The sequence below is a fragment of the Aethalodelphis obliquidens genome, unplaced genomic scaffold, assembly GCF_003676395.1.
Source record: "Aethalodelphis obliquidens isolate GAN/ISIS:26980383/991018 unplaced genomic scaffold, ASM367639v1 scaffold11, whole genome shotgun sequence".
Taxonomy (NCBI): domain Eukaryota; kingdom Metazoa; phylum Chordata; class Mammalia; order Artiodactyla; family Delphinidae; genus Aethalodelphis; species Aethalodelphis obliquidens.
The window spans coordinates 37668275-37690634 of NW_020837955.1; the positions used below are offsets into that span (position 1 = coordinate 37668275).

Genomic DNA, 22360 nt, shown 5'->3' on the forward strand with positions numbered 1-22360 from the left:
CAGCCACATGGCTGTGCCTCCGCGGGTTCCCAACAAAGCTGAGACAAGCATGGACCTGCCCATCCCCCCCGACCCCCAGGCCCTGAGGCCTCTGCGAGACGGTCCCAGGAGCCCAGACACCCTGTCCATCCTTAAGGCGCAGCTCACACCCTCCCTTCCAGGATCGCTTCAGTGGCTGGGCCCCCAAGTCACGTGTACGGACCCACCGTGAGATCGCTAACCTCCCCCACCTCACTCTACCAGTTACTCGGTTATTCGAGCCTCGGCTTCCTCCTCTCCCTCCAGTGAGGGAGCTCCCAGACGAGAGGCCACCTCTTCCTCCCCAGAGACGGCTCCCCACACCACGCGCGAGGCCCCGTGTGCACGTGGTGCTTGACAAACAGGCACTAACTGGCCTCCCGGCTCAGCCCCGCCCTGCTCGGCTCAGGGGTCTGCGTGGGACGCGGGGAGCGCCTCACAGAGCCGGTGTCCTCGGAGCTCGCGCCCTGCTCCGTGGGCCTCCAGTGCGACATTCATACCGAGGCTGAGAAACTGGAAGACCCTGTGCATGGTGTGCTTGACGTTAGAGGCGTGGTCTTCCAGGCGGAGAATGAGGAACTGTTCTTTATTAAAGACCGTGAGCCAGTCCAGAAGGTACACGGCGTACAGCCCGACCTGCAGCCTCACCTAGGACCGAAGAAGGCAGGCGTTAGTTCAGGGGTAATTCCTCCGACACCGAAGGCGCTTTTCCAAACGTATTACACACGTCATTATAAACCAACAGGGAAGCGTTGTCCCAGCAAACAACTGCCTTCAGAAGTTGGATTTTTTTTTTTTGCGGTATGCGGGCCTCTCACTGCTGTGGCCTCTCCCGTTGCGGAGCACAGGCTCCGGACGCGCAGGCTCAGCGGCCACAGCTCACGGGCCCAGCCGCTCCACGGCATGCGGGATCTTCCCGGACCGGGGCACGAACCCACGTCCCCCGCATCGGCAGGCGGACTCTCAACCACTGCGCCACCAGGGAAGCCCCAGAGGTTGGATTTTAAACGCCACGTGTTCTTGCTTCTCCATGCTGGGTTTGGTGTCCCCCGCACAAAGGATTCCCACCTTCAGGGTCCCATGCCATCCTCAGGTCAACCCTGCAGGTAGCTCCACACCACTTCATAGTGAGGAGTGGGGAGAATGGAGAGGCCAAGGTCACACCCACCGATGGCGCGAACGTTCTTTGCACATATCCCGGCTGCCTCAGCTCCTATGCCCAGCGCAGCACCGCCGTGAGAAACAGCGGCAAATGCTCCAGCAACAAGCCCCGAGAGGGAACAGCCAGACGCCTGGCGCCACACGGACGTCCCTGACCTTGAGTGTGTGAGCACACCCCAATATAAGCAGAGCTGTACGAAGCCATCCCTTTCTGCCTACGCGTCGGGGTCCGTCCTCCTCCTGTGCCTTGTCTCGTGCCAAGCTGCAAGCATGCGTGGTGAAGCACGAACCTGACCACAGAGAGGTCTGGCCCTTGTCCTCGGCTCCTGGAAGATGATCTCTAGGCCACCTGGAATGTCCTGCCTGGTAAGGGTATCTTGCTTGCCTCGGAGGGTCTGGCCACTGGACAGTCTAACAGTGTGAGTTATGATGCGGGCTCTGGGCCACACAGTACCGGCCTGACCTCCAGGAGGGGCTGGACAGTAAAGGTCGGTCAGGCAGGTACTGCGTGAGGGAGCCTCAAGAAGTGCTTGGGACACCAGAGGCTTGGGTGGGCTTCCCTGGACGGCAACACTCTGCGTGTATCATCGCATGCTTACGAGGCTGAGTTCAGTCTGTGACCCTTCCCTGCTGTAAACCGCAACCTCGAGTGTGACAGCCATCAGCGTGTCTTGTGATTCCTTCTAGTGAATTACTGAACCCGACAGTGGTTTGGGGGACTGCACCCAGCTTGCACATGGTGTCAGAAGGAAGAGCGTCTTGGGGACTGCCCCCTCTAACTTCAAAGTGGGCTCTAAACTCTTGGCAAGCTCCAAAAAGGAACAGGCCCTTCCCTTTCTGCGCTGAGGCCCCCCTTCTCCGGCACTCCCACCCCTGCCCCTACCCACCACGTCCTCTGGGACCCGGCTCCGTGTCCTGCCTCTGGCTCTGCCTCGCTGTGGTCTTCCCAATTGCTTCTCATTTGCCCCCGTCTCGTCTCTGTTCAGGCCGCATCAGCGCCTGTCTGGCACTGTCACAGCCCCCTGACTGGCGCTCCCACCTCTAGTCTCTGAGCGTGAGCTTCCCACGCCAATGCCTGGCCTCGCCTGGCTCTCCACGTGGGGCAAGTCCCTGGTCTGACTGGACTCCTGGCCCACCCCCTCCCAGCGCCCAGTCTCAGTTCCTGCAGCCGACGCTTTCACATCCTACTTCCTCTCCTTCCCAGCTCGACCTTGAGCTCCTCCAGGGCGGGGACCAGGCTCTTCCATCATCCCAGCCGCAAGTGGCCTGCGCCCAGCCACTCACACTGAACACGGTGGCAACAATAAGACGGTGAAAAATAGGTACAGACGCTAGTTTCATCTCTCCTAGTCTCACTCCATTTCATTGTTTTTCTAATTGTGTGGGAGGTGGTGGAGGAAGAAAAACAATTAGAGGGGAGAAGCTGTCTCCAAAATCCATCAGCTGCCTACAGCCCTCAGGTTGTCACTACCCTGGACACCAGCTCAGGAAAAGACGTCAAGCTGGGCCAGAGCTAAAGAGAAAGTGAGCACGTGCCAGCCTCGTAAATAAATACCCGCGTCGCCTCCAACACAGACAGACGGCTGCGAGGACACCTCCTTGTTAAGCCCTCGAGAGCTTTTCGGCTCTTCGTCAGCCTCCCAGGCCGGCCCCTCCCAGGGAGGACCAGCCCGATGAGCTTTATATCTTCCGGGGAACCCGCCTTTGCTGCTCAGAACCTTCTAGAAGGAAAGGAGCTGGGAGTTTGCGGCAGGAGGAGGGTGTTTTAAAGTAGCTGCAGAGGTCCCTGCGCCTGTCCACGGGTGACAGTATTTCCCTGAAAGCGTGTCTGTGTCTTCGCGGGGAGAGCCCCCTCCACTGGCCCAGGCCTCCAGTAGCTGAGTCTTCTCTGCCAGGAGGGCTGGTCCGGCAGCGGAGGGGCCATTGGGGGCAGGCAGGGAACAAACCTGGGGGCTCTTCAGGGGAAGAGAGGTGGGGCCCCCTGGCCCCCTGAACACTCCATCCTCTGGCTCACTCCGACCCCCAGCCCCCTTACCAGTTAAGGGAAGCGCCGCTCACCTCGAGTGACAGTGTCAGCGTGCGCAGCATAACTACTAACAAACCTAGGACAGGCCCACTCAACACTTTTTCCGCACCCTTCCCCAGTATCGGCCAGAGAATCAAAATGGAATGAACATAAAAAGGTTATTTAGGGGAAGTGCCCAATACATTTAAACTTTTAAAACACCAGAGCGGAGAGAAGCCTTTGAGGTTACCTGCTTCAGCCGCCTCTTGATGGAAAAAACAACCAAGGCCTAGGGAGTGCGGGGTCCTGCCTGCCCAGGGTCAGCGGAGAAGACCCTCCAGAGCCTAGTCCTGAAGCCAGGTACTTGCGCTTGGGGCCTGTCCCCCCCGTGCTGGGAAACAGCTGAGGAGCCAGTGCAGGGTCTCCCCTGACAGGCACATGCCAAACCTCTCTGGTCCCCATTAGGGATCTGGTTGGAACTCTCTACTCAGCCTCTCCACTAGTTTCACAAACTCCCCATTCATTCATTCTGCAAATAATCTAGCGCATCCTGCACGCCAGGTACCCTGCTAAGCAATGGAGAGACGTTGCTATGTAACAGATGTGGCCCCTGGCCACATGGCGCTTGTAATCTAGTGGAGACAGAGCTAAAATGGTGAAGAAACAATTATCTATAATCGCCAGTTGTGACACATGCTGTGGGGAAATGAATAGTGTGGAGAGAGAGAGAACAGGTCAGATTGAAGCCAGACCTGAAAGGTGAGGAGTCCTGCAAAAACCAGGAGAAGCACGTGCCGGGGAGGGGAGTGTGGAAGGCTCTGGAACCAGGCTTCTCCAGGCCAAGCACAAAACACACCCACCTGGAGGGCTGTTCAACAGACTGGACTGATGGGCCCACCCCCAAAGTTCCTGATTCTGGGGTCTGAGGCTCAACCTGAGAGTTTGCATTTCTGACAAGTTCCCGGGGGGACTGATTTTCTTGGTCCAGGGAGCACACCTTGCAAAGCCCTGCTCTGAGGCACGAGGACCTAGCAGGAGAGAGCGTGGCTGGAGAGCAGCAGTGGACAGGGAGGCAGGGGAGGTGGCCTGGAGGAGGTGGACAGGTGGGCGGGGCGGGCTCGTGCGCTCAGGGGCCACAGGAAGGCAGGGAAGGTCTTAAGCGGGGTAGCGCCCCGCTCCACGTACGTATGAAAAAGATGGGCCTCCCCGCACTGTGGTTGAGCTGGGATTCACAACTGGAGGGAAATTGCTTCTCTCATCCCAGAAATGAAGATTCACCCAGAAGAGGAGGGTTTCCAACCGCTCTTGCCTTCCTGGCTCTTCCCACTATGCAGGAGCTCTCCAGGGACCGAAGGGTCACGGCGATCCGCATGACCTCACGGCCCCGCCATCCTGTCACTGATCCTGCCCTGGGGTCTCATTCTGACCAGAGATGCCTCGTCATCCTCAGCAATTCATGGAATTGAATTAAAAAGTACGTGTTTCCCGCCGGTTCAAACCCTCCTTTTTAGGAGCCAGCTAGGGAAGGTGGAAATGCTGTGAGCCTCATCAAAGGCCATGGGACCTGGGATTAAACCCTGAGCCTGCCCATCACAAGCTACGTGACTCTGGGTGGGAGAGTTAACCTCTGTGAGCCTCTGTGTCCTCATCTGTAAAATGGGCTTGGATTTCAGGGAAACGGAGAGGACTGAACAAGATGATGCCCTGCAAGGTGCCCCTCATCCTCTCTCTAGCAGGAAGGACAGAAGTTAATCACTGGGGACAACTCTAGACCCTGATCAGCCTGGAGACAGCACCAAAGGTGTCCACATGACAGACCTTGCTAAAACTAGCCCTTATTGACCACTGGCTCCCACATACATCTGCCTTCCCACAATTTGCCACCCTAGAAAGTCAAAGTCCTTTTCCTTTGTCTTGTCACTTCTCTACATATTTATGGTTCTCTTGTTAAGACGCTATATAAGCCCGAGTTCTAACCACCCATCCGAGTTACTCATCACCGGGGCTCCCGTGGATATGTGCACGTGTGCATACGCATGTGTTAATAAACTTCTGTTTGCTTTTCTCTTGTTTATCTTCCGTCAGTCTAATTTACAGGGCCCCGGTCAACGAACCTGAGATGGGTAGAGGAAAAGGATTATCTTCTCGCCCCCTACACGCGAATGAACTACCACTCTCTAACCCTTACCACAGCCTAGTAAAGCAGTGCTATTACCCCATTTTATGATGAAGCAACTGAGTCTCAGAGAAGCTAAGACAACTGCCCAGAGTCAGCTGCCCGAGTGGGAACTGAACCCACACCACTCTGGCTCCAAAGGCCACTCCTTCTACCCCACACCCCCAGCCAGATTCTGTGTCGATCCTCTGTGTGCATCCTCCCCGCCAAACTATAAATTCCAGCGGGACAGCCTGGAATCCTACCTACGGCCTCTGTGCATCCTGCCAGATAAGATGGCCTAGATAATGAGGAAGAGGGGGTGAACCCTCTTGACTTTGAACCCCACCGCACCTGGGGGTTCCCAAGCCTCCACCTCAAGCAGATCTCACCACATGGCACGCTCAGCAGAGCAAGGCTGTGGACCACGCTCCGGGGCAGGTGACATATTAGCTTCGCTGAAGAAGGCTTACCCACTGCGGCAAACCTGCTGAAAGGCACTTAGGACAACCCCGGGTGCTGTGCAGCAGAAAACCATCCCTTAGCTAAACCGTGCTGAATTCACCACTAACAGCTTCTTGTGCTTTAAAAAAAAAAAAACGGGCAAGAAACGTACAGCTATATTCCTGAAGGCAAACAAGAACAAAGAAAAAAGGGATCAATGGAAAATATGTTTCCATTAAGACCCTGTCGGAGACACTGAAAGTCACTGGTGGGTAATTTTTTAAACCAACAAAACAATCCAGCATTGGAGAGAACGCTCTTAAGACAATCAGAAAGTTGGTCTGCCAATCCTAATTGCAGGGTGTGCTCTCGGAGCCTCACTAAATAGTAATCTTCCTAAATGCGCCCTCATTCTTTCGCAGAGGGAGGAGAGAGCATTGTAACTGGGAGATCGGCGCGGGAGAAAGCAGGGAGCCAGCTGAAAGGTCCATCAGCTTCTACAGTTTTTACAGCCATGAATATTTGTTTTGCATTAGCCACCGCTCAAAGGCACAGGGAGAGGCATTTGCACATTAAAATGCTTCTCTGTTTATCTGCTAAAATCCCGACGCACAATGCCCTCGCATGATAACCGCCGAGCAGCCCCTCCGCGTACGCACAGGCATGGCGTTGTTAAGAGTGTTGTTGTAGACACAGGCGCGCAGTGAATAACCCAGCACGCAAGTTTCAAACAGCTGCAGCGCTTCTGTCACTTTCTCATGGAAGTCATCTGCAGATTTATTCGAACTTGCAAAGTAGAGATAGTCTGAGTACAACCTGTGAATAAAACAGATGGGTGTCTTTTACCACCGGGAATGTGAAATCTCGACATCTGAGTGACAATGGAAATCTACAAGCAATTATATGACCTCATTTGGTTCATTAAAACACAACCATTCCTCTCGCCACACACCCCCACCCCCGTCCCACCACCCCGGCAGAGAGCCACTTCCTACCACCCTGGACACCCTCGCCCTTCCCAGGGCCACTCGCTCTCCTGGCCCCAGACAAGCCACCCGTAGTCTCTGTGGTTTCTTTTTTTTTTTTGGTTCTTTCTAGGCGCCTCAGGCCGTGACTGTTTTCACAGTAACAGTGAACTTCGAAACACCAGATTACAAAGACCGTACAACAGCAGAGAGAGGCCGTGAAAATTTTATGTCCCCTCCGGTTCCTCTCTCCTCTGCCGGCGGCACTAATCACGGAACAGCTGTCGCTCTCCCCGTATTACAATTCCGCGTGAAATTCCCAGCCCTTACCACAGACTCTGAACGTTAAAACAAAAATTATGAAACGTATCTTTCTAGGTTGATAGGGACCTATTTTTTAACACAGTGTAAAAATACCCCCATGTACGAATGCAGAGGCCTGTAGGCCTACATGTGTGTCCACACACATGGATCTGTTCACACAAACCCCACCACACGTATGTAACAGTGTTTTCACACAGGAGCAGACAGCGTCTCTCTTTGACCAAACTGTTCTCAGGTTCCTCTGAACCTTCTTCCCAACATGGCCTTGAGTTTTAGACTTCCTTGTGGGTCTCTGTATCGCCAGATTTCAACAAGAATCCTGCTAGGTCCGTTTAGCCAACCCCGCCCCCCTTACCCCTGCTGTTTCTTCATAGTAACTTCCCATCCACCAACCCACATCCTCCTTGGCTATAATTTCCCACTCTTCCTTGTATTTGGCGTTGGCCACAATCTCGTTCCCCTACTGCAAGACCCGACCACAGTGGTCACTACACCTATTGCTACAGCCCTGAATAAACTCTGCCTTTTACCATTCTTTAACACGAGTCAGAATAATTTTCTTTCTTTCTTTCTTTTCCGCAAATCTTCTGAAAATATACTTTACTGGACTTTCAACATTACAGAGAGATACTTTCTTTTACCATGGTATAATTCTTTTCTTATATCAAATAAACAATAAGTAAAACAAAACAAGTTACAGCACAGTAATGAGCACAGCTTTGTTTTAACGTTTTTGGCCCCAGTTTCCCCTGTGGTCTAACTTTTGATGCCCAGGCCCGCTCTCTCTCCCGTACTCCAAGTCATAGCGGGGAGGCGGTGTCTAGCATTAAATTCGTCTGTAAAACAGGAGGACTAATTGTGCTTTCCTCGTGGCGTATAAACAAGATAACCCATAGAAATCCCAGGGGTGACCCTCGTTATCAGCTGCTTATATATCCTTCCAGAAGTTTTCCGTGTACAACATATATCTGCATATTTTGTATTTTTTTAAAACATAGATGTATCAGGTCATATTGGATGGGATCAGTTAATGTATCTATTATTACAGCACTCCCCTATTTATTTAATTTGGGGGAATTTTGAACATCCGTAAAAGTAGATAAGATAGTACATACACAGCAGCCCAGTATAAACCTTATTCCATTGTCACCCAGTAATTTTTTCTTTCTTTTTTTTCGGAAGGGGGGCCACGCCACGTGGACTGCGGGATGTCAGTTCCCTGACCAGAGATTGAACCCGGGCCACAGCAGTGAAAGCACCGAATCCTAACCACTAGACCACCAGGGAACTCCCCAGTCTTTTTTTTGCGGTACGCGGGCCTCTCACCGCTGTGGCCTCTCCCGTTGCGGAGCACAGGCTCCGGACGCGCAGGCTCATTGGCCATGGCTCACGGGCCCAGCCGCTCCACGGCATGTGGGATCTTCCCGGATCGGGGCACGAACCCGTGTCCCCTGCATCGGCAGGCGGACTCTCAACCACTGCGCCACCAGGGAAGCCCCCCACCCAGTCATTTTCTACATTAACAGAACTTCTGAGTTCTGTTGTGAGTTTCCTATGCCTTTTTCTCCTCTGTTTCTGCAGGCAGAGAGGGTAAGTCTTTATCTTTTTTTGCTTTTCAAAAGTCACCCCTTTGTTTCTGTCTTATGCCTTTTTCAATGCACACCCTCTAGGGCCCCCCACTGCTCTGCCCGACACCCTGTACTCACACTCAACCCCCAGCTGCCCAGAAACCAGGCTGATTCAGACTGGCTCCCTGCTCTGTGGTGTCACGTTTCTCTCTTTCTCAGCTCCATACTTTCTATTCTGCCAACTTCTCCAACCTATAGCTTCCCTCTTTCCAGGGAAGGAAATTCAGCAAATCGTATTAGGTACCCACAGGTCTGGGGATTATAGGTGTGCACCGCTGACTGCACCCAGGGCTTCCGTCGTGGCACTCAGCCAACCTCACCCCTGCAGAGACGGCAGTGCCTTTGGTGCACGGGGCAGCTGCAAACACTCCTTCTCCAGCACCCCTCACCTCTCGCTACAGCTGTAAGCGTTTCCAAAGATTTCCTAAAAAGAGCAGAGCTTCTCAGGGACCAGACTGTCTTCCCCTCTGGCGTTTGGCACAGTGCCTTCTACACGGCCCTTTAGAAATCATCCGCTGCCAGTGTCCACAGAGGACACCTCTGAGAAGTCTTGAGATGTTTGGGATCTGCTCACAGATTGCCTAGAATCCGAACACACACTGGAAAGTGTTCGTACATCTCAGCCTGGTCAGCCAAACCTCCAAAATGACTTGCTTCAAGACGAGTCGTTAGAGATGCTCAGGTGAGTAGATCCTCCCCCAGATCCATGTTCACCCAAATACAGGACCCAGATGACACTACATTTGTCCCCCCATTACAAGTGTCCCCCCACATTGGCTGTGCTCTTTTCCCCCTTCAAAAACAGGACCTCCATCAAGACAAACATGGCACCTGTCACTGCAGGGTCGGTCGTAGTATAATCTAAAAGCTGATGGATAAACGCCAAAACCAGATTTGCACGGACCTCAAAGTGCAGCTGAGCTGTACGCAACTGGGCACCTTGTGGCAATGGGTCTGAGGGAGGTCCCTTCTGGCTCACACGTTTCCTAGGAGTGCCGTCGATATTACGACTTTGCCCAAGAAAGACACCTCTGAAACTGTCATCAAAATCTGTGCCTAATTGGAAGTCCAAGTCCAGAGTTCTTACCAAGGACTCCCACACAGCTATCCAAATTCGCTGGCAGAATTGGAATTCTATCACGTAAACTGCCACTTAAAAACCCACCCCTCGGCTCAAGCTTTCCGTGCTGAGTTTATTTTGTGGTAATAACATTTCTTGTAGGCGTGTGGCTCATAAATAAGACAAGAGCCTCTCAACCTGGCTGCATTTTAAACACACAGTAACTTCATGAAGAATATTAGCTTCATGAAGAATCTCTCCATACAATTCTTTAGAGATCAAGAAGTAGTTCTAGGGGACAAACTGGGACGTGTTCAATGGTCCAACCAGGCCAGCCCAGGCCCACCAGGGTGAGAATACTGATCGTCGTCTGTTTGGGGTACAGTGAAAGGAACTCAGGACCCCACCTTCTGTGAATCAGGTTCATGGCCAGGCCCACCTCCTCGGGAGGGTGAGGGGAGATTTCTCCTGCCCCTCAGTCCCCCAGGGACCCTGGATCTGCCCACAGGGTGGGTGGGGGGCTTCCTAGAGCCCACACACATGCTGGGATACATGTCTGTAACAAGTCCTTCATGCCCTGTCTGAGCAGGGCCCTCTCCCCTCCCCCTCTCCCACTTGGAGTCTACAGATTTCCCAAAAGATAGGCCCAAGTCCTAACCTCCAGTACCTGCAAATGGGATCTTATTTGGAAATAGGGTCTCTGCACACCTAACTACGTTGAAGACCTCCAGATGAGATCATCCTGGATTTACGGTGGGCCCTAAGTCCAAGCACTGGTGTCCCTATAAGAAGAGGCTCGGACAGGGACACGTGGGGCGAAGGCATGTGAAGACAGAGGTGGAGACTGAAGTGTTATCTACAAGCCAAGGGATGCCAGGATTGCAGAAGCCACAGGAAGCTGGGGACCCATGGAGTGGATTCTCCCTCAGAGCTTCCAGGAGGGACTAACCTTGCCAGTACCTTGATTTTGACCTGTGCCCTCCAGAACCATGAGACAATGAGTTTCTGTTGTTTTAAGCCACTACATTTGTGATAATTTGTTACAAGAGCCCCTAAGAAACTAGTCCAGATTCTAAACCCAGATTCCTGAGGAGTCATTTTTGCCAGCCCTCTCTCCCACCCTGAGACCCTAGAAGAGTGACCTGTGTGTACAGGAGGACGATGGCCACGTGGCCAGCTCTTCTGCAGAGAAATATGAAGGAGGAAAAGCAAAACAGGACCCTTACTTTCCCGGAGGGCACTACTGGGTCCTCCCGAAGAATCAGGCTGGTGCTTCATAAGAATGTCTTCAATGAACAATACTATGATTTCCCCACAACTACTCTCTAGAGAAAAAGAGTCAGATAATGACCCTGGATTAGTGCAAGCCACTTGGATGGACTAAAACCATTCAGAAAACGTTGAGAAGGACAGCAAATATATCATGAATAAGTATCCAAATGGACCTCCAAACGCTAGAGTAGGCATGAAACGGAGGAGCACCCTAGGGTCCTCGCCCCCCGTGTCCTCGCCCCCCGTGTCCTCCGCCTGCCTTTTGTCTGTAACCGAAGAATAAGTTTAATCAGAGAAGTGAGAAAATGCAGAAACAAAGGAAAACAGTCCAACAGACTAAGTAATACCAGTTTAGTCATAAAGCAAAGCCAAGGACCTTTAGTTCCTCCTCGAGGGCTACAGATCATATTCTGAGCCACATCCTGTGAGCTGTCTTATAGATACTGAAACCCCCGCCAGGTGGAGGAATGATGACCAGACTGTAGCCACGACATAAGCTGCCACAATTCCGAGAACTGGCCTCAGGAAAATGGGAACAAACCGACCCTAGAACTGAAGATTAACTGTACTTAAAACAATCAAGATGATGCTGGTCAGACCACCAATGACCAATTTCAAGATGACTGTCAGAGGTGGCTGTGCTGTTTCTGCACGCAGCCCCCTCCCTCCATCTATAGAAGCTCTTGCCCCCTGATTGTCGGGGGAGGGGGAGTCGGCCTTTGGACAGGCGTCCGCCCTCCCCCACCCCGCTGGTTGCCGGCATCCAAAGTAAAGCAAACTTTCCCTTCCACCAACCTGGCCTCTTCATTGGCTTTCGAGCAGCGAGCAGCCAGACCCCCACTTTCGGTTACAGGCGCACTCATGTAACAAGTGGAGACGTAAAGAAATCAGCCTAAGTGTCCACATTTGAGTCTTTAAAACCAACTGTACAATGATGAAGTAGGGGAAAGAGGCCAACCTGGAAAATGCACAAGGGGTTTAGTTGACATAAGTATATAACGAATCCTCACAGAACTGCAGGGACACTGACGCGACTCCGGGATGCATTAATAAAGGTACGGCATTGAGAATGTGGGAGGGTGTTGCTTCCTCCACCCTGGCGGGTCCCAGCCCCAAAGGACGCTTGCCTTCAGTGCTGGCTGACAGACAGTAAGGGGGAAGGGGCCGTTCCATCTGGAGAAGCAGGACTCAGCAAGAGGGATGCCAGCTTCAACAGCTAAAAGGGTATTCGGAGCTGGGAGAAGACATGTCCCAGACTCCTGAAGGACTGACCCTAGGTAGAAGGGTCAGGAAGAAAGGCTGGTTTGATCCCGTCCAGCATGGCGGGAGCGGCCCCAGCGGCAAAGGCCAAGGCTGGAGGGGCTGAGAGCTCCCTGGCTGGGTGAGGGCCAGCTGACCCGATCCCCACCCCCAGCCCTGAGTTTTGGTGCTGCCAACCCCCCTCCTGCGGGACCACCTCATCTTCTGACTCTCAAACCCTCCCAAACAGATGGGTGTTATATGTGGCCAGAACTGTTTCCAACAGCAATTCCAAATATAAGTCCAAAGACATTCCAGGCCTCTGTGCTGCGGTTATTTTGAAGGCCACTGGGGCGGCCCTGGGACGGCAGGCCTGCTCATGGGGGTGAGGTGCCTCTTCTGTGCGGGGCAGAGGTCCCGGGACCCCAGCACTGCTGGGAAGGGGAGTGGATGTGGCAGAGGTTCCCTCCACCAGGTGCCTCTGGAAGGGATCGCGTCTCTTCCCAAGGGAACAGAGGAGTGGCCATCAGTGAGCTTGCAGGTCTCAACATGTAAAATCTTGGTGGTTACCCAAGGTCACAGCTGAATGCACCCAACAGTGACAGGGCACTGCTCTGAGCCCAGGTGAGCAGAGATGGGTGTAGTGATCATCCGGAAAACAGGGGCAACCACTACTCCGTGGGCCCCTCCTCCAGCCAGGCTCACGCGAGTGCTGTACAGGTTCAGCTCCCAGAATCCTCTTGGTGTCCACCCGCCGCGTGCCTGCTCGTGGCTACTGAGGGCTGCCCTCCCCCGGCCCTGTGCTCGGCACTGCACGTGTATCCTCCTTCCCTGTTCATAACCAGCCTTTGAGATGTGCACTGTCGTTACCAAACTTACAGAGCTTCCTAAGGTCATGCGGCCCAGGAAGCCTCAGGGCTGGCCCCAAACCCACCCAGGCCTGCCTGACCCCAAAGCCCACTGACCCAGCAGGACCTGGCCCAGCCTCACAGTCTAGGGATGTAGCCAATCAGCAGCTGACTTGAGAGGGGCACTAGCCAGCTGATGCTCTGGGGGTTTTGTTTGTTCTTAAGATTTTATTGTTTTAGGTGCAGAGTGATTTGGAAGCAAGAGTCAGTTCTGTTACAGAACTACTCAGTAAGTTACAGGAGACTGAAGAGCAGTCGCACGTGTAATAGAGCAGCAAACATTCAGGACGAACAGGAGTGGCACTGGCGTGACCAGGAAAAGCAGATGTGTTTACGGAGCACCGCACGGGCATCTAGAAATCACAGCAACAACAAACAGAGGTTCAGGTACCTGTCACAGTTTCCGTCCTCACTTCCTGACCTTTCATCACTTGGATAAGCTACCATTCATTGGTCACTGCAAATAGCTCATTCGATTTTACCCGTCTGGCTCTGAGAGGACAAGGTACACGTTGATCGGCCTTCCCTCAAGGCGGGGCCCCTGCAGGTTCCGGCTCCTGCGTTACTTGTTCAGTGAGACCACCCCCTGCGGCGGGTTTCTCCTCCTTTTGTGATATTTTTGTTCATACCATGTTTAAATTGAGAGGTAATCCACACACTGTAAAATTCACCCTTTTAAAGTGAACGATGTAGTCGTTTTCAGTAAATGCACAAACTTGTGCAAACACCAGCATCATCTAATTCCAGAACATTTTCATCACCCCAAAGGGACTGATGGCTTTCACCTGTCAGTCCCCAGAGGGCCTGGGTCAGAAGTCGCTCGGATCCCCCAGCCCAAGAGGCCCCCAGAAGCTCGAGCCTCAGGGTCAGGTCCGCCCAGCCAAGTGCAGGCTGTCGGAGGCCTGGAGCTTCGCCATCTCTCCTGGCTTCCGCTCACCCCTCGGCCATCTCAGGGAGGTGTGCTTGGAGGAAAGACCCGGGGCAGATGCTGAAGCTGTGGACGGCTGGGGGCGGCCACGGCTGCTGGATGGGCTCACCCCAGGCCGTGCTCGCCCCGGCCTCCCTGTGCTCCCGGAGCACCTGCCGGCCAGCCACATACGTGTGAAAGGTCACATTTCATCACCAGCAGCCCCGCAGCGTGGGCTCACTCACATCTTCTAATCCACCCCCTCCCCCGTGAGAGCACAGTGTTCCGCGGCTGTGGAGGGTCACATACACATGGTTACCAAAGTGACAGCCAGAGCAGCCCGACATTACTCTCCATTTGCTGGCGTTGATTGATCACTTCCCGACCTCCGATACGGTGCCATCAATAATGATTATATTTATTTTTCCTACAGGAAAAAGTACCCTTTAATGTAGCTGGGAAGGAGGCCCTTTCGTCCACTGAATCACACACCGTGAACATCTCATCACGAGGAACACTGAAGCAGGACTGGCCAGAGCAGCTTATTTGGAGGAAATGTCTCGAGTCACCCAGGCTGTGCCTGCGGGTGACACTGATGCAGTTCATTTTCTGCCAGAGAAGAACATACAGGCTTGGGCCTAAAAAGGTCCAAAGAGATGCAAAGCTTCTGGTTCATGGGGGCTGCCTGGGCCAGGTCTTCTGCTCCCCTTGAGCACGAGAGGGGTTCTGGGTCACCCCCCCCCACCACTGTTTCTCCCTGAGCATCCAATCACGGGGCCTTGGTGCACATCCACAGAGGGAGGCAATGCCAACATCCTCTCTACCTACGAGCCCGGTATGTCTCACAGAGCACTTTCACTTGATGCGTCCGTGATCCCGACACCAGGTGTCTCTACAGGTGAGGAAAGGCAGGCGCACAGAGGATGGGTGGGGTACCCCTGGGTAAGGCAGCAGCGAAGCCAGACCTAGATCCCCAGGTGGCGGACCTCATTGCAGAGCGATGGCCACCACTCCCCAGGCTGGCCGGGCTGTGACACGGGCCGCGTTCACTCATCAGTCCCGCACTCTGGGTAGCAGACGTCCCTGAACTCCACCTGGCGGCCCAGAGTCAGCGCTCCGTGCCCGCATCACCTTCCAATCTCTGCAGACCGAGGACAGCGCTCGTCGGCACACAGAGCCTCCCTCTGCAGACCAGCCATGTGGGAACACTCAGGTCTGCCAATGACTTCGTAAACTTCCCCCAAAATAAACAGCATTCCACACACAGGAATTTTCAGCACGATGGTTCTTCTCCCACCAACAACAAGATGCGGTCCCTCCCCAGGCGGTCACTCCTGAACGGCTTTCAGAGAACAGGGCGCGTGGCCCCAGCCCGGAGCCGGCCAGCTGCCCCTCCCTGCCCTGGGCAGCTCACAGCGCAGCTCTATCAAAGTGACCTCACACCACTTGTAGGGCCCATACAAAGGTGTGTCAGTGACACCCAGACAGGCAGCTTCTGAGAAGCAAAATGCCTGAATTCACCAGGAAATTAACAAGCAGCTTAGGACGCCCCCCAACAGTCTTCCTCAAGACCGCTGCCTTAGGATTCCTAACCCTCCAAGGTCTTAAAGCGGGAAGAGAGAAGACAGCAGGACCTGGGGGGGCGGGGGAGTGGAAATTGATCTGTGGCTGTCGTCACGGCCTTTATACTCCAGCGCCCCTACACCCCGCAACTGCATCTCTTGCCCACAGGGGAGCTCTCCTCATCTCCCTTTGAGAGAGTTTACATTAAAAATCAATCTGTCGGTGCTTTTTAATCCTCGTGCAAATCTGTTATAGAGAAAACATCTCACGGCCTTGGAGCGCCAGAGCTCCTCTTCTGCCTGAGAACATGTCTCTGGCACTAAATCGGTGCTTCCAGAGACCTGGAGAAGTTGGGCCGTTTGGAGAAGGTTTTCGGCACCTGTTGAGTCACAAGAGAGATTCTCGTCCGGAGTCAGAGGCCCACAGCACTTCCGAAGCTTCAATCCGGCTCAGCTCCCTCCTACGAGACCTGGTTACTGCCCTGGGTCAGCATCCTGATGCCGCTGATATGGAGGTAAGTGAATGAGCAGAGTCCAGGCTTAGGTATCTACACAGACTGGCATCCTTACTGCTCACAGAACTTTGCAGAAGAGGGGAGCCATCCTAGTCCTGGCTGCAGTTCAGTCCCTTCACTGAAAAGCCCTGCCCCACCCGAGGTTCAACCTCCCCAGGTCAGACACAGCCAACGGCTGGTGGGTGGGAGATGCCTCGCGCAAGGGCCATCTCAGCTGCGCAGCTCCCCGTGGGGCTGGCTGAGACCTCTGTTGTGACCCCTCCCTCTGTCAGTCCTGCCCTGTCGCCCCTCACAGGGGTTGTCCCGAAAGCACTCATAAACCTCCTGCACACAAAGTGCTGTCTCAGAGTCTGCACCCCACTAACTGACCTACGACAGAGGTGGAAAGCTTGGATCCTCGGTCAGACTGACATGGGATTGAATCCCAGTCTGGCCACTTATTAACCAGGTGACGGTGGATAGGTGACTTAACCCCACTGAGCCCACACACCTCACCTGTGACGCATCATGACAGCCCTCTCACCTGCTTGCAAAGTTCAAAGGAGGCGATGCCTGAAAAGGGCTTAGCACAGAGCCAGGGTGGAGTAAGTGCTCAGTTACTGCTAGGTTCCCACCCCTCCACTGGATGAAGACTCCAGGAGGGCAGACAGGAAGGACTTTGCTCTCCAATCCATGCAGTGCATCCAGCACATCAAGGTGCTCAATAAACGTCTCGTGAGTACATGAGTGCTTAGTTTGGTTATTGTCATTATTTGCCACTCATGTGACCTAACAATAATAGCTAATAATTATATAATATTTACCATCTGCCCAGCACTGTTTAAACATGCTACAAGCATTAAGTCATTTAATTCTCACAACTCTAGAGGTAGGACTATTTTCCCCCATTTCACTGATGAGGACATGAGGCACAGAGAGGTGGAGTAACTTGCCCAAGGTCACACAGCCAGTGAGTGGCAGAGCTGGGGTTCAAATACAGACCATCTGGTCCCTGAGGCTGTCTCTCTACCACAATGATCCTGGGTCCTTGTTCACCACCCACACATGCCACCAGCCACTCTGGAGATGGAGTGAAATTCATGAAAGGTTCAAGGTTCTAGTCCAAAGGTTCATCCCCACTCATTACTCTCTGTTTGAATGAACAACAGTACATAAATGGATGCATTTCATTTAGAGCTTCATTCCTTCCATTCCTAGTTTACCACCATAAGTAGAATAATTATTTAACCAGCCCAGTGAGTTGTTAAAAGAAATCAGTGTATAAAAGCACAGGAAGAAAAAAACTCCTTAGGTTCCAAGGTTCAAAACATTTGGGTCAAAATCAAGTTCTACTCTTAATGGAGCTGAGCTCTGTTCCCTTCTGACTTACCTTCATTAACCGTGAAAACCAAAGGCTCCTGAGGTGGTCACTTCCATGCACTGTGGTAAGACTACACCCAGAATTAAGACCAAGACACAGAGATGGTAAAGTCCGTGACCGATGGCGCAGGACCACTCTCCGAACGCCTTCTGAATGAACTACATTGGAGACAACCACCTCTGCGTTAAGAGTCAGCCTCTATCAACCGTCTCACAAATGAAGAGACAGGAGGCCAGTGTGAGCACTGTTGAAAAGAAGTCTTTTCCACTTAAGCACTGAACTGAATGAAGGAAAATCCTGCTTGTAATTGGTGGCTTCTTTTTAATTAACTGGGCCGATTTAGCCTAGTTAATTCAAATTAATTAACTTGAATTTTAAAGTATCGTTATCTCTAACATAGAGAAACTTGCAACAGGAATTCCTGGCTGGCCCTTTTGGCCCTTAAGAAACATCCCATCCGCTTTCCACTATTCTCTCTTCCCCTCCAGAAAAATAAATGGACTTGCTGTTTACAACCTCCTCTGGAAACTTTAAAGTGATTGATTTGACTTTGCTTACAATTCCAACATTTTCAAACCCTCTGCCTTTGATCAGTTATAGAAATAAAGGCTAAATGTCAATCTAAAACTAGAAATAAAGGTTTCTCCCCACGCCTCTCCGAGCCTATCTGTAGAAGGAAAGAACAATTTGGTCCAATCCCACTGGCAGCAAGCAATTCAGGGAATCTCGCACTTGCAGAAGTGCAAGGTCACGGAATGGCTGAAGTGGCTGACGGCACAGGACCCAGTTAGACTAATAGAAACCTGGGTCCCAAGTGTTTGTTTCTTCAAGAGTGACCTAACCACCCAGAATTTATCATCCTTTCTGGTTGGGATGGGAAATAAGCCAGTCATTTCAGGCCATGAGTCACGGAGTTCAAAAAAGAAGAAATTCCTATTGTTACATACTTTTATAAATGTTTAAAAAGCAACAGAACAGCTGCTACTGTCGGTAACCCACACAGAAAATACACACATGCACACACACTCCCCAACGCATGTGCGGGCCCTGCCACGACACATGGTGCTACACTGGTACTTGCTCTTCTTCCGGCTCTAAGGGTGTGCTTTCCTGGAGGAACAGAGAGCAGCACGGGCAAAGGAGGTGTGCAAGGTAACTTCCTTTTTAAAAAAAAATATTTATTTACTTATTTATTTATTTGGCTGCGCCGGGTCTCAGTTGCGGCACGCGGGATCTTTTAGTTGCAGCATGTGGGATCTAGTTCCCTGACCAGGGATCGAACCCAGGCCCCCTGCATTGGGATCGTGCAGTCTTAGCCACTGGACCGCCAGGGAAGTCCCGGGAGGCAACTTCTAAGATGGTCCCCAAGAGCCTCACTTCTTGGTATTCACTCCCTGTAATCTCCTCCCCTTGACTATGGCCTGGACTTCGTGACTTGCTTCTCATCAAGAGAACGTGGCAAGGGTGATGGGCTGTCACTCTGGTGCTCAGATTACCAAAGATGAAGGCTTCCAACTTGGTAGCAGCTCTCTCCTTTGCTGGCTCTGATGGAGCAAGCAACCTCTGATGTTGTTGAGGCCCAGTGGCAAGGTACTGAGGGAAGCCTCTAGCCAACGGCCAGTAAAGAACGGTGGCCCTCCTTCCAACAGCTCTTGAGGAACTGAATTCTGCTAACAACCACACAAGCTTGAAAGCAGATCCTTACCCAGTGAAGCCTTCGGATGAGGCCCTGCCCTGGTGACACATTGACTGCAACCTTGGGAGAGACCCGGAAGTAGAGGATCCAGGAAAGCTATGTCAGGTGCCGACCCACAGAAGACAGTGTGAGATAGTGTGTTGTTTTAAGCAGCCAAGTTTCTGGGTGATTTGTTACGCAGCAGTAGATGACAAATACAGTAGGCAACCCCACGACTGGGTCAGCTTCCTGATGAGGCTGTCACCATGGCAACCTGCCCTTCTCCTTGGTACCATCACATGCATCATGAGAGTCAATGTGTCGCTTTCCTGACAAAGTACAGCTCCTGGAGGACAGGCACCTACACATGTCTGCTCGGCACCAAGCATGGTGCCCAGCATGTGACTGGGAATCGATGACCATTTTAACTGATGATCTCTTTCTGTTAAGTGAGCACCAGGAAGTTAAGAACCTTCAGTTTCTGGTATAAATAGAGTATCTGTTCCTTTAAAAAAAAAAAAAAAAAGGAAACAAGAGGACACCATCTTGGGCCCAAGAGCCTTCTAAAAGGGGGATTTTGGGCTGGGGTCTGAGAGGAGAGTCAGGCAGGTCCAGCTCCCCACTCAGTGCCTGAACCCAGGCAGCACGACGACCCTACCTATTAAAAGCTCGCCTTTATGGTGCGTGTGTCCTCAGAGGTGGACTCAGGTCTGTGGGGAGAAAGGGACACACTCAGGGAAGCTGGCCCCGCTCTCCAAGAGAACACGCGGTCCTTCCCTTCGTGCTCTCCGTTCTCCCTACTCAGAACGCTCCTTCCCCTTGACCACCTTGCTACTCTGTTCACTTGGCAAACTCTTACTCAGCCCTCAAAACCCCGCCTGGCCTCAGCTCCTCCAGAATGGCCTTTCTGGACCCCCGACTAGGAGCTCCTTCCCTCTTCGGTGCCACACTTCGCCCTCCGTCCCCACCCAGGCTGAACCGCAGACGGTAACGACCATGGCCACGCCTGTGAGCACCCCATCCCCAACGCTCCCACCTCTGTGCCCAGGGAGTGACAGAGGCTGAAGTTTCACCCTCTTGGCCCTCTGGAGTCAAGGCAGTGTGACCTCCCACAGAAGGAGGAACAGGGAGATGTGACAGGAAGACACTGGACGAGCAGCGAGCACCCCCGAGAGAGAATGTTCCGGCCTCGTGAACTGCAGCAGGGGCGGCCCGGGGGCGGGGGGCGGGGGCATGGCAGAGCAGCTGTGAAAACACCTCAGTGGGCAGCGTGGGGTCACTTAATCACCAGGCCTTTCAAGGCTGACGGTTATGTAATCTTGTCCACACAAGAATATGACTGGTTTGTGTCAAGTGTTCTCAAGCCGTGGGGGACCAGCCCACGCTCTGAGCAGAAGGGTCAAATTCCTGCCTCCCGAGGTATGGGAACTAGCAGGCAGGACATGGCAAGCTGCTCCGAGGTCAGGGCTGCCTCCTTAGCAGAGCGGATGGATTCCCGAGGCTGAAGGAGGTGCAGCATCGAGACAGGCCCCATGGTGCGACACAGGAGGGCTGCAGGGGTGGAGACGGAGCAAGGGCCATCCAGCTCTCTGACCAGATGACTGTGGTGCCCGGGGGCCATTCGGAGACGCCACGATGGGGACAAGGAGGTAAATCAACAATTCGAAATGAAAGAAGCAAGATGTAAGACTGCATATTCACACAGCTGCACACCACACGCGCGCGCACACACACACACTACACTTATCTACAAAGATACGTACTTTGGAAGAAACTAAGCAAAATAAAAATAATGACTATCTGGGTGGGAGATTATAGGTGTTTTTAAAATTGTCATCATCGGCAAGGCTACGGGGCCAGGAATGTATGCCATCCAAGGAAGGAACTGGGGGTTCCCTAGTGTCCTAGGGCTGCTGTAACACTACCGCAAACTTGTGGCTTATTACAGCAGGAATTTATTCTCTCACAGTTCTGAAAGCCAGAAGTCTGAAATCCAGGTGTCAGCAGGGCCGGTTCGCTCTGGGGCTTCTGAGGAGAATCTGTTCTGGGCCTGTGTCCCACTGCTGGGGCTGCCGGCCTCCCCAGGCGGGCTCGGCTTCTGGCAGAATCACTCCAACCTCTGCCTGCAGCCTCACATGTGTCCTCCCTGTGTCTGCAAGTCTCGGTGTCCAAATGTTCTCTTCTCATAAGGACACCAGCTCTTGGATCAGGGCCCACCCTCATCCAGTGTGACCTCATCTTAACCTGAGTCCGTCAGCAAAGACCCTATTTCCAAACAAGGTCACATTCACATACATCTTTGTGGGCAAGGGTGTCATTAATTAATGAAACCCATAACAAGAGGCATTTAGCTCAAAGGAAAATAAGACACAGGGCTGTGGCCGCCGTCTTCAATATCCGGCAGGCTCTTCCATTTAGGATTAGACGTGGGCTGCGTAGGGAAGAAATGGGTCCGAAGTGTCGATGCTCCCAAAAGACAGACTTGGGCTCAAAACAGAAGGATGCTCTCTCAGAGCTGTCTGAGCAGGACTGGCCATTCTGGGTGGGGAACTCCTGGACCATACTGGAGCCTCTTATCTCTGGTGTAGGGGTACTGGCCGGGGCGGGGGCGGGGGGCAGGGGTGGACTAAATGATTTTAAAGTCCTGGCAGCCCTAAGACTCTGCCATCCGCACAGGCGTCGTCAGTGACCTCAGCATCACCCAGTGCCAGCCTGGCCACCCTCAGACAACCCTCGGTTCAATACCGTGCTAGCCTGGCCCCATCTGCACCGGGCACCTCCTGCCCTCTACAACAAAGCAGCTCTGTCTGTCGTTTTCTGCCTTTCGGTGTCTCAAAGAAAGGTGGAGCTTGCACATTCAGAGCCAACAGGATAAAGGCATCACTCAAGTCGGGAGACAAGGAATTCTAGGAGTTAAACCCTGCGGAGAGCTTCGATATCCCCAATTCTAAGGGCATTTTTCATGGCCGGACATCACCCAAGGGGCATGTCCCGAGGTCAGACCGGCCGAGGCCGCAGGCCCACAGACCAGGGTCAAAATGGCTAAGGAAAAAATCCTCGGTTTATTTAGATGCAGTGAAGATTGCCCCAAGAATAATGTTTACATAAGAAACAGCAGTAACATTGCAAGTTAAGCTTGTTTATTTTAAAAAAAAAAAAGCA

At 52.8% G+C, this 22360-nt stretch overlaps 1 protein-coding gene across 8 annotated transcripts in view; it reads right to left on the reverse strand.

The window, feature by feature from the left end:
- Nucleotides 1-22360, reverse strand: part of CHST15 (carbohydrate sulfotransferase 15) — a 100467-nt gene that overhangs the window by 19079 nt on the left and 59028 nt on the right. For all 8 annotated transcript variants that reach the window (XR_003433954.1, XM_027112869.1, XM_027112867.1 and 5 more), the window contains 2 exons: nucleotides 6443-6599; nucleotides 519-666 (listed from right to left, as the gene is read on the reverse strand). Coding sequence is in view for 7 of the 8 variants with exons in the window: in XM_027112869.1 (XP_026968670.1) it covers nucleotides 519-666; nucleotides 6443-6599 (305 nt within the window). In the remaining variant the exon portion in view is untranslated. The remainder of the gene's footprint in view (nucleotides 1-518; nucleotides 667-6442; nucleotides 6600-22360) is intronic.